At 36.2% G+C, this 12,212-nt stretch overlaps 1 protein-coding gene across 5 annotated transcripts in view; it reads right to left on the bottom strand.

Moving 5' to 3' along the window:
* Positions 1-310: 310 nt before the first annotated feature.
* Positions 311-12,212, bottom strand: part of LOC123679820 (triadin) — an 85,999-nt gene continuing 74,097 nt past the window's right edge. For 3 of the 5 annotated variants that reach the window (XM_045617324.1, XM_045617325.1, XM_045617323.1), the window contains exons 4-9: positions 9,834-10,135; positions 9,327-9,504; positions 6,005-6,311; positions 5,579-5,785; positions 5,020-5,492; positions 311-1,862 (exon numbers count right to left, since the gene is read on the bottom strand). In XM_045617324.1, coding sequence (XP_045473280.1) covers positions 1,386-1,862; positions 5,020-5,492; positions 5,579-5,785; positions 6,005-6,311; positions 9,327-9,504; positions 9,834-10,135 — 1,944 coding nt within the window. In that variant the 3' untranslated portion in view covers positions 311-1,385. Of the gene's footprint in view, positions 1,863-4,290; positions 4,799-5,019; positions 5,493-5,578; positions 5,786-6,004; positions 6,312-9,326; positions 9,505-9,833; positions 10,136-12,212 lie in introns of those variants that run through there. The other 2 variants (XR_006747438.1, XM_045617326.1) reach the window with 2 other exon arrangements.

Below are 12,212 nucleotides of genomic sequence, written 5' to 3'. Positions count from 1 at the left end.
TTCATACAGACTCTCACTTCAAAAAATATTGACTTTTTCGAGATATTTACCATGACAGATTTTTTTTTCCATATTCAAAAATCCATATTTGAAATTGCATACCCTGTATTATTTTGATTAATTTTCATTTGAATTTGAGTGGTTATACCTTAAATTTATGATTATTATGAGAGAAATTGTAGATAAAACGTAATATTCCTGTAACCACCTCATAAAAAATTATGGATTATGTTTCCAAACAAAAAAAAAAGAAATAAATCAAGGGTTTATTTCATTACCAGTTAGTGTAAAAGGAAAAATAAAAAACCAATTTAACAATCAAAATATAATTTAAAAGGTAATCACTAGATGTTTATGACATTCATATTACTAAAAAAATGCTTCACTGATTTATAAAACCATTTTGCATACATATTACATTCACAAATTCCATTCCACAAATCCATTACAATTTCTCTTCGCACTCGATGCAATCCTTTATGAAATGAAAATAAAAATTGGCCAAAGAACTTATATTAAGTTACAATACTCTAATTACGGTTGGCACACAGCTTCTGCATGGATATAATGAAGCTTTTTCGTTAGGTAAAAATGACCTTAAGGAATCAATACATAGGTTTGTAAGAGAATCTTCGGTACCTACTTAAGTATTGCAATTTGAATTTCTTACAATTCATATTAATCTATCGATTCAAATGTTTTCATCGAGAAATTGAAAAAATGTATTCATTGAACTTCCAAGTTTCGTATTGTGAAATTAATTATTTTCAATGGCTTTCTCGCAATACTCAAGAATGCTAGGAAGCCTATCAATGTGATAATCAGTTCTTAACTTTAATATTTGGATGATGAATAAATATCTTCAATGACAAACATAAATTATGTTCATTATTATCTTTTCCGATTTCGCCTCAAATATATTACACTCGAAAGTTTCCACGAAATAATTTATTCCGTGAAAAAGTGACTCAATAGATGCCACAAGCCACATTTAAATCTAGAATTGAGCTTTGGGTAACACATCACAAAAAATAATAAAACAAGAAATTCGGGCTTTAGTATTGAAACCGATGGATTTTCGCTTGGAATTTCAAAACTACAACTAATTAAAAAAAAAATGTACATAAACGTTTAAAATAAGATATATTCACTAAATCTTAATATACGATGACACAATGGAAATAATTACAAGTAGGATGACAGACATGAAAGAGTATTCCATTTGGATTGGGATAAAATATATAAAATTTAGAAAACAATGTTAATAATTCCAACAGCCGCAAGTCCGGTGTACTTGACGGCCTAGTATCGAAGACGAAGGAAAATATTAATAAATAATTTCGTGTAAATTAAATGAAACAGATTGACTTCTTATAAACGAAGACCTAACGATGTTGTGCCGTGCCTTTGGTGGCTCTGTGCCTCTGTTGGTGTTCTCTTTTTCTGGCTTCTCCAAGCTTCAACACCTCGGCGTAGCTCTTGTCCAGGTTCTTCAGTTTCTTGATCTCTTGAGAGGCTACACTTGGTTTGAACTCGTACAACGCTCTTTCGCTGCTTTGGCTTGGGGTTGGAGATGAAATATTAGCCCTGTTGGACGACCAAAACTGCAGGGTGTTGCCGTTCCATGCCATCTCGCTAGGTGGCTCTGGAGTCGATGTCCTCTGGGCCAACTTTAATTCTCTACGCCGACGGCCTGAGTTTGGACGACTGGAATAGTTAATGGGTTGGCTACCGATTATGTGAGTCATTGGCGAATCTGAACGCTCAACGTTTCTGTTCTTTCGCCTTGAAGAACTCCTCTTGCGGCGCTCGACGTGGATGTAATCGAAGGATTCACGGATCAGGGGTCTGAGAACGAGCTCCTGGAAAAAAATGAATATTAATGAATAAGGTTCAAAAATTGCCTAAATAAGGGTGAGCCTTTGGCCTCAATTCTTGAAATTCTGGGAGGAGTAAGAGAAAGTAGGCGTGTCTACTCATTTGACACGAAAGTGATATTCTTGAACCTTATGGTAGTTAAGTATTATTAGGTTAGATAGTTCTATTCTTTCGCTGTCAAGAATCAAGGCCCCGGTTATAACTAAAGTAGAAATAGGTTATGATTGAACGAACATTGGAGTTCAGCCATTTTAAACAAATAACGGGTGTTTTTTTCGAGATATATAACTTTAAGTTGGCATTACTGTTCAAGATGGCGACCGATTTAACAGCTGTCAAGTGATTTATTCTCAGTTTGGTTTGGCAATTCATCATGAATGGACTCTCACGCCTGAAAAACGCTTGCAAATAGTGCAATTTTATTTCGAAAATAATGGTTCTGTGCGGAATACGTATCGCGCACTACGTCCATTTTATTTGGTTTAGCGATGAAGCGCACTTCTGGTTGAATGGCTACGTCAACAAACAAAACTGCCGCATTTGGAGTGAAGCTAATCCTCAAGTGTATGTCGAAACACCGTTACATCCAGAAAAACTGACTGTTTGGTGCGCTTTATGGGCTGGTGGAATCATTGATCCGTACTTCTTCAAAAACGATGATGGCCAGAACGTTACAGTCAATGGTGATCGGTATAGAGCCATGATTACTAACTTTTTCATTCCTGAATTGAACAACCATGATGTCCAGGAGCTGTGGTTCCAACAAGACGGCACAACATGTCACACAGCTCGTGCCACAATCGATTTATTGAAAGACACGTTTGGTGACCGCTTAATTTCACGTTTTGGACTTGTGAATTGGCCTCCAAGATCTTGTGATTTAACACCGCTAGACTACTTTCTGTGGGGCTATGTAAAGTCATTGGTCTATGCGGATAAGCCACAAACCCTTGACCATTTGGAAGACAACATTCGCCGTGTTATTGCCCATATACGGCCACAAATGTTGGAAAAAGTCATCGAAAATTGGACGTCCAGATTGGACTACATCCGAGCCAGCCGTGGCGGTCATATGACAGAAATCATATTTAAAATGTAATGCCACAAGATTATCTTGCGGATAAATAAAATTCATGTCAATCGAATAATCCATCTTTGTTTTATTGCAATTTAAAGTTCTATAGCTCTAAAAAAAACACCCTTTATTTTTAGGTTAGATCGTTCTATTTCATCGCTGTCAAGAATCAAGGCCCTGGTTAAAATAAATAAATTAAAGTAGAAATAGGTTATGATTGATCGAGCAATGGAGTTCTGCCATTTTAAACAAATACAACAAAAGAACGTATACGGCTACAACCCAACAAAATCACAAGGTGGTTATAGGTGCAGCAAATCTCCTAGGCATTCGGTTGACCAACCAAACATAACTGACATCTTTAAGAATGTCTAAAGGAAGGAGAGTGTCCATGCAAAAGTTAGACTTTGTGCATAGCTATCTTTGTAGCAGCCACTACATACTAAGACAATCAAGCAGTCAAAAACTACTTGAGATTTTACATTTCATAAACGAACGCATTGAAGGGTTTTTCAAAAAATGGGATAGTATCTAAGTCAAGGAAAACACTTAACATGACTCCTTACACTTTCTGTAGAAACTGATGCCTTTTCAATAGATGCTTAAGGTATTTACTAGAATGCTGAATGAAAGAATACTTAGTGCTTATCAAAGATAAAAGCATAACAATAACTAAAAGCACTAGAAGCTTACAGTCTATTCCTAATTTGTATGGGAATAAACACCATACACTTTAGCATATGCTCTAAGATTCAGATGGTGTCTTGTAAACCGACACTAAGAAGGCATTTCAAGCCCAACAGCATGTCAATAGTTGTAAAGAAGTAAACTATTAAGAAATGGAAAGAGATATAGGTCCAAAGTTGCTAGGACAAAGAGAAGATTCTTTAGGGACGATTAATGTTCAAATTTGTAATGTCTTGTGAAGACAAGAATATATATGATTCGTCAATAAACACACGATCAACATAGCCATTACAGAATAAACTCAATGTGGGTTTGGTCAGATAGAAAACAACATCCAGAGGGATAAACTTGAATAAGATTGCCAGAATGGACTTGTAAAAAGTTATAGAGAAATCTAAGTCTTCTGTTGTAGGTTTGGTCAGATAGAAAACCACATCCAGAGGGATAAACTTGAATAAGAATGCCAGAATGGACTTCTAAAAAGTTATAGAGGAATCTAAGTCTTCTGTTCATTTCAACGAATTCTCCTATCGAAAAAAGTATCAGTATCATAACTGTAGGATGAGGAAACAATACTACCAATTTTTAGAGAAAATGAATGAAACTATTTCCCCAAATACTTCGAGTAGTTATCATTCTTTCACTTTTCATTTGTTAATATACCCAGAACATCACATATCATGCAGCCATATCTAAAAGGGGAACTGGACAAAACAAGACATACACAGATTGCAACTAGCCCCTTTTACCTGTGATAGTGGTACTTGATGGTCATTGGAAGAACAGATAGGCTGTGGATAATTTGGAATAGATGCAACTTCCATGGTTTACAGTAAAACTGTTCGAGGTCAATTTGTGAGGTCTGGGTTATATTTTGCGTCAAAAAAATTTAGTTTTTCTTTTCAGTCTGACGAGTCTTAGTCTTGGAAGGATTTCCGACTGAGTCGTCAAAAGCTATATGGTCGTATTGTGTTTACCAGCACCCATAACTGCTAGGTGAACTCGGTCATCTTGAAAAACAAGACCCTTTCTCGTTATTTTATTGAGGTCTACGACAGCGTGCAGCTCTGAAAGACGTTGCAAAGAATTTTTCATGTTGAACAGCCTTAACGGAGTTCGTATGTTTATCATTCGATACCCAGAAGAAGGATTATAACCCTGAAGAAAAAACTCGACTGAATAACTGTTGGAAGAGGTACGGTTAACAATTGAAGTTCAGGGACCATCATAGAAAAAGTGAATCAGGAGCATCGATGATTCCGATTCAATTTTCAGGTAATTATGACCGGTTTTGGCGAATTTAATGATGAAGACTGATCCACTGTTCCTTCAATGACCTTTACTCCTACTAGATAGTGCAAAAGATTCATCCAACTCACTTGTGGTTTCGGCTCTTCTACTACTACTGGCGCAGGTGTCTCAACAACAGGTGCTGGTGGTGATGGCACTTCGACTTGAGTGTCTTTCTTCTCCTGTTTCTCCTTCTTTTCAGCAGTCTTCTTTTCCTGCTTGGTTTTCTTCACTTGCTCTTTCTTTCCTTGCTCCTTCTTTCCTTGTACCTTCTTTTCAGGTTCTTCTTTCTTCTGCAGTTCCTCTTTCTTCTCAGGTTCTTCCTTCTTCTTAGGTTCTTCCTTCTTCTTAGGTTCTTCCTTCTTCTCGGGTTCTTCCTGTTTCACTACCGTCTCTTCCTTTTTAAGTTGAGGGATAGCTATTGTTAAGGAAATTGTGGAGGACTGTAAACTTGCTGTATCGTCACTTTGAGTGTCTGGGATGCTGATGCTCATTTGTGTCTCGGAACATGTGGTACTTAGAGAAACATCTTTACATTCTCGCTTGCGTATTGTTGGTACACCTGAGAAAGAATATAGTATGAAGTTAAGGCAACAAACAACTTAGGAAGGTTAGCTATGCAATTTTGACAAAATTTTCTCAAGTTACCTTCATCATCTGCAGCAGCTTTCTTGAGAACCTGGTAAATCTCGTTGAAGAGTTCTCTGTAGTCTGGGTGGCGTTTAGCATGGTTATCTGCGATGTTGTAGACACCAAGACGACAATCTTCACCATCCGTAATGGAACAGAGCAAGGATCCTAAAATACAGTCGGTCTGCGTCGATTTAGAACTGTTCGATGTTTCGTCTGCGAAACCTGTAACAAAAGAGGAGAATTGTTAAAAAAAAGTGAAGTCACAATAGCCAGAATGATCTCTAATATCTGATAATAGATTGGTACTGAGAAGAAGAAGAAGAACCTCATCAGGAACCAAGTTTCTTTCATTTCTAGATTCCTATTCAATTATTTGGATAATGCTGAAGTGACAGGGGCCATTTGCCCCATAGAAAAGGCAAGAAGAAGAAAACCACAAACCTGAAGAACTGGTCTCAGCTTCGGAGAAGTCCGTCGGTGTTCTAGACGCGCTTTTCCTTGATTTTTTGCTGTCGTTCTGCTTATCTGACGATCCGTCATCGTGACTGCTCTCATAATCGTTGTCCTTCGTTCCGAAGCTGGAGTAACCAGAATTCCTGAGTTCTTCGTCGAGCGAAGCGAACAGTTTCTTCACTGGTGTCTTCTTCATTTGGTCTTGGAACAGGGGCTCATACTTCGCTATGAATTCCTTGTAGCAGTTTTTGGATGTCGGTGACTCTTTCGAGGGTGGTGGCGTGTCTTTGTAATCCTAGAAAGAAGAATTGTGTTCGATGACTCGTTTGTGGTGTGACACACGGGTAATCATAGAAAATTAGCTAGTGAAGCGAGGGAGTTAGGTTAGGTTTCAATCTAAAGTGTTGTTTTTGGTCGTGGTCAGTCTGTTTTGACGAGATAGTTTTCGGAAGGGGATTGGTTTGTTGTTGGGTATAGATGGCGTTGGCGTCTGAAGAATACTCAAGGCTCAACGGTGTATTTGGATGGATACATTTATAATTCAGACTAAGCTAATGGGAGAAAAACGGAGATAGCAAAGCTATGATCACAGCTTAGTTGGATAATTCAGTAGCAAAACGAGGTTGTTTTGTCTTCAACATATCTTGGGTGTGTGTGTAAATTTATTTGTTGTATGGTTGTTTTAGTGTTTATAATGTAGGAAGTTCTTTTGAATGAAATGGAGAAAAAATAAAAATTATTATTAGAATCGTACAAATTTTTTTAAGTAAAATTTTATTAATTTTTGTCTAGAGAAGAAAATACATGCCCATTCCAAATATAATGATTTTTTTGTCGTCTGTCAGTATCTCTGTTTCTTTTATCCGTCTGTATACTAGTTCAATTGCAAATCTCGCTAGTTTGTTCATAACGTTTATCAGACCTACTACCAATGCTCTTCTACAGAAGTCTAAAAACTACGATAATGCATGACATGTGAAAATTAGCAATGTTTAGTTCCCAGGCTCCAACATACAGTATGCACAATGAGATAAATTCCTTTTTAGTACTTAGTTACAGAAATATATATGAAATGATGCCAAATAACAATGTGTGGAAGAAGTGGAAGAAGCATTGATTCATCAGATAAAAACTTCACGAGTAGATAGTATAATTTTTTCATAGACAAAATCTGTGATAAACAGATGATAAGGTTTATATCAGTCAATTTTCAACACATGCCATATCTTCAACGAAGTTCTATCTATCGGTTTGTGATAAGTTTTAAAATTTTGCGATTCGACATCTGTGGACTTTTTAGGCTTAATCAAGTTTGAGTGAACAGGCATCTGATTGCCAAAGCGTTATAGGTTGAGATTTGAACGTTACAAAAATATGAAATGGTAAAATAAATGTTTTGAGAGTTTAGCCAAATGTGCCAGTAAAGAAGTAGAAGGTTTCAACCATATTTAGTTTTCCATAATATGTATACTTTATAATTCAATTAGTATTGAGGATTTTGAAACAGAAAATATTTTTTTATTCGACGTTTTTAGTGGCATAAGAAAAGTGTATGGTTGTTTGTTTATATCTGATGAACCAAATCCATTGCCCTAACCTCAAATCTATTCTACCGTTAAGGCGGTATTGCAAAGAATTACATACCTTCGTTTAATGGTATTTATGTTTGATATAGTAGTGAAAGAAAATCAAAGGTAGTCTGACTGATTTATAAATAAGGGACATCAAGCTGACATCTCTGATGTGTCTTACTAATTCGACTAATTTTTTTATTATGTTCGATATTGCTGTGGACCAACTCGTGGACAATCTGAGTCCACTGAAGCTTTGGAGATCTGTATCGGCCTGGGAAATAAATACAACAGCTAGTTTTCACACATAAAAACGTGCGTTTATGGTTGATGCGTGAAATTCTTTTACAATAGTTCATGTTGAAGCAAATGGATGATTTTTGTGGTGTTGTAATCACAAGAATTCGATTCTTCAATTCAAGAAGGATGTGAAATGAGGTTGCTGAAGAAAATGTAAACTTAAGCTATGTATAGCATCTTTGTGGAAAGGTTTGGTTACTCCATAGAGTAATAAACATAGATAGAGGAAGTATACGCAACTTTTACATGTCTCCAACATGGTTAGATTATGTTGTCGGATTATGATATATTTTCAAATCCACAATTTTATTATATTGTTATGAATGTATATTATACTGAATGAAATATATTTATTTGAGTGATTTCCGATCCAATATGCAAATTTGAATATTTGGAATCCGATATTTTTCCTAATTGTCAAATTTATAATAAGCAGAATATTTATTATTTTCTGTATCTACCAGCTGAAATCCAAGGTTTGGCAACTTTTGCTCACCTAGTGTCATCGGTTTTTCACGTCGTTTGGCGCGCTTGAAGTTTGTTTTCTGAATATCTGATATATTTAGGTATTTATTTCAATATAATTTGAGTTAATATGAAACGTAGATTCACTATGGGACATAAGAAGTGCGTTCTTTGTGGAGAAACTAGCGAATTGAATGAAATATCGTATCACTGATATGTTTTCATTTCCGCGCGCTTCTTGTCAAATTTGATAGTTCATGTTGGGGACAAAATTTTGCTCACTGAAAATGACATATGCTCCCTCTATGTATGTTAATTACTCTGAGACCAACTTCATTCCTAGTGGATAATTATCCTTATTTGTTTTGAAATCGACGATAAGTATCAATTTATCATGATGACAATGGTACTTATAATAGCTGCGTTTGAATAAATATCAGATTGATTAAAATTCAAGTGGATGAAAATTAAATCAAATAGATCACATATAGAAATCTGATGTTTCATTGTCAAAGTTTATGTTATCTTGTTTTAAATTTTATTGCTTTCATCGTGTCATCTTGATCAGTCGCTGCGACAATATTTTGAAAATCCATGACCAATTACCCCAAGTATTCGAATTTCATTCAAATACTCTCTAACATAAGAAGTTTTTTTTTACCCAGAAAGAATAATTTCTTCAGTTTTTTTACTAATCTAAAGCAGAAGTCAAATTGTAACCAACAGAAATATTGGTCTGCTAAGTAGGTGGTCGCAGATTTACATTTCAATGCAATAATTTCATTCTCAATGACAAATTGCCAAATAATCTAAAATGAGAAATTATTCCTTAAATAAAGTACCCAGTTTCTCCCAGACAAAACAAAGTGATAGCTCCCATGGATAAATTGAGTGTTTGAACCCTATCGTAATTGCTAAACCAAGACTGTACCAAAAAGGTGAAAACTAAGTAAACGAACAAATACTACACTTACATCTACTTCTAATTCGAATTTAGATATATATGGTGGTGTTGCATTCATAAGTTCTTCGAGGATACTAGAATCATCATCATCCGGTATTGGTTCTTCAAATTCTTCAGTGTCCTCAAATCGGGATTGTTGTTCCACAAATTCGAGATCCGTGAGGCATCGACTGCAAATTTGGCCTTTTCTATAACAAAAAAATAAAAATGATTAGATATGGCAGCTAAGCTTATTGAGTTTCAGCTAATATAGGCAATGACCACCATAAGAGGTAACAATGTGAGTACCAGAGCAACATATTACTGAAGGTGAAGGTTAACATCTGCTAAATTGTTCAGCAGAAGGAGACAAAAACCTCTAGAGGAATCAACCCAGCCTATACCAAGAAGCTCATGCAGTTGTTGTAATGAGCTCAACTTTGGATCATTGGAACTACTCTTGGTATCAATACCGAATGGTCTAGCCATTCTTCTTCTAAGAATAAGTTAGGACGTAATGTTATCTGATGTTACTAACCTGACTTCTTCCAAAAGTGAAATCTCCTCATGGATACTCTTGAAATCATCCCCTTTATGATGCAATTGGAAGACCTGGTTCTCCAAAGCACGGTTCTGATGTTGAAGAGCGTCAAGATGCTCCTCCAAATCGGCCACTTTCCTCTGCTCCTTGGTGTGAGCCAACTTAACTTCCTTGAGCTGCGCCAGTAGCTTGGAAACTTCTTCAAGTGCGTCCGAGTCATCCACTGAGATCGCTTCCGTCAAGGTTTCTACATTGGATTCAGTCTTTTTGTCTCCTTTTTTTGGTGTCGAGAAGCTGTCCTGAAAGAATGATTAGATATATTTAGCGTCTGGAGATTCACAATTGTGTGTTGAGGAAATCCAACAACGTTTGAAAATACTAAGTGAAAAGACACCTAGTGTTAATGAATTCAATGAAACAATTTTTCGTATAGATGTCTCTTAAGGTTATGTTAGTTATTGATCTAAATATCAGGAAACCGATGGAAAAATGTGAAAAATAAGTCATATTTAGGGCCTTCTTGATGCCTCATGCATTCATAAACACTTCGAGGCATAATCCTAACGAGTAATTTCTCTTGAGATATCTCATTTCAGGTTACTTGTACCTCGTGCTGCTGAAGCCTATGGAGGATGGGATTATCGTAGGTAATTGCACAAGTGCTTCAAAATTACCGATAATTTTGCATGACAGCGTGTTGTCATAAAAACTGCATGAGTTCATTTTCATTTTTGGAGAAAGAGCCCGACACCGAAGGTGGAGGGCTCTTTCTCCAAAAATGAAAATGATCGAATGCAGTTTTTCAAAGAAAACACGCTGGAATGCGAAATTATCCGGTAATTTTGATGCACGAGTGTAATTCGTGGGAATATTTCCCGAATAAACTGTTACATTACTTGTCAAACTGATTTAGAATGGAATTGTCATAGATTCGAACTGTGTAAGATGCATAGAAACTATGCATCTATGAACAGAACAATTATCGCAGTGCAGTTTCGCTTCCTACAATGCAATTATCGCTGTTATTTTCGATAATTGTTCTCCAGATACATAGAATTTTTGACAGGAGGGAAATATTCAGAATAATCATCTCATCATAATGTCACAGAAGTGTTCAATGCGAGAAAAATAAGGAAATATAGGAGGCCAAGGCAACAAATTGATTTGTCTTCAAAATGAGTTTAGGTCTTTCTGACTATATTTTGTGTCTTGTTGGAATAGTGGATTGGTGAGCATCCACCTACTCCAGGGTGTAACTCTCAGCGGGCATATTGCCTTTGATAAACATGAAAGGAGACCTGCGTCCATAAGCAACAGCCACTTAGACTATAATTTCAATTTTCAACAGTGTGGTGTACATGCATTTATATTAAAAATTGGAGATCTCTTCTTTAACCAAGTTGTCTTCTCAACTTTGCACGACCATCATGTATGCCCAAACATAATCTTGATACAATACTTAACGCTATGGTCCCATTTGTGGTCTCAGTTTCAATTAAAAAAAGCCAATGTTGAATGTATTAGGCCAAATGACAAGTCCCTGGTCTGATGCACAGATGGCGGTGTTAGTATTCAATCCATATGATTTTTAAGTAGTATCATCAACCGATATGTGTCAAAATTTGACAGCATTCCGACCATTAGTTTTTGAAATATTGCGTTATGAGTGTAGCTACTTTTGTTATTTGAAAAAAGGTGGAAAGGAAGAATTTCGTGGGCTGATGAAATATTGCTTTTTGAAAGGAAAAAATACAGTTGAAGCAAAATTTTGGCTTGAAGAAGAGTACCGGGGTCTACACCAGGAAAAACAACCATCATTGATTGGTATGCTAAGTTTAAATGTGGTGAAATAAGCACAGAAGACGGCGAACGCAGTGGACGCCCAAAAGAGGCTGTCACCGACGAATAAATCAAAAAAGTTCACAAAATAATTTTGAATCACTGTAAACTGAAGTTGATCGAGACAGCAGACATTGTGAAGATATCATCTGAACGTGTCCATCTATCATTCATGAATATTTGTACATGAGAAAGCTGTGTGCAAAATGGGTACCGCGCGAGATCACAATCGATCAAAAGCAACAACGTGTTAATGATTTTGAGCAGTGTTTGAAGCTGTTTAAGTGCAATAAACTTGAATTTTTGCGTCGATATGTGACAATGGATGAAATATGGCTTCATCATTTCATTCCAGAGTCCAATGGACATTCAGCTGAATGGACTGCACACCATGAACCGAATACAAAACGAGGAAAAACACAACAGTCAGATGGCAAGTTTATGGCATCAGTATTCTGGGATGCGCAAGGAATAATATTTATTGATTACCTCCAAAAGGGCCAGACCATAAGCGATTATTATATAGCGTTATTGGAT

The sequence above is a fragment of the Harmonia axyridis genome, chromosome 5 (genome assembly GCF_914767665.1).
Source record: "Harmonia axyridis chromosome 5, icHarAxyr1.1, whole genome shotgun sequence".
NCBI classification, from domain to species: Eukaryota; Metazoa; Arthropoda; class Insecta; order Coleoptera; family Coccinellidae; genus Harmonia; species Harmonia axyridis.
Note: the sequence above shows the minus strand (reverse complement) of the source record. Positions and strands in the feature narration are given on the sequence as shown.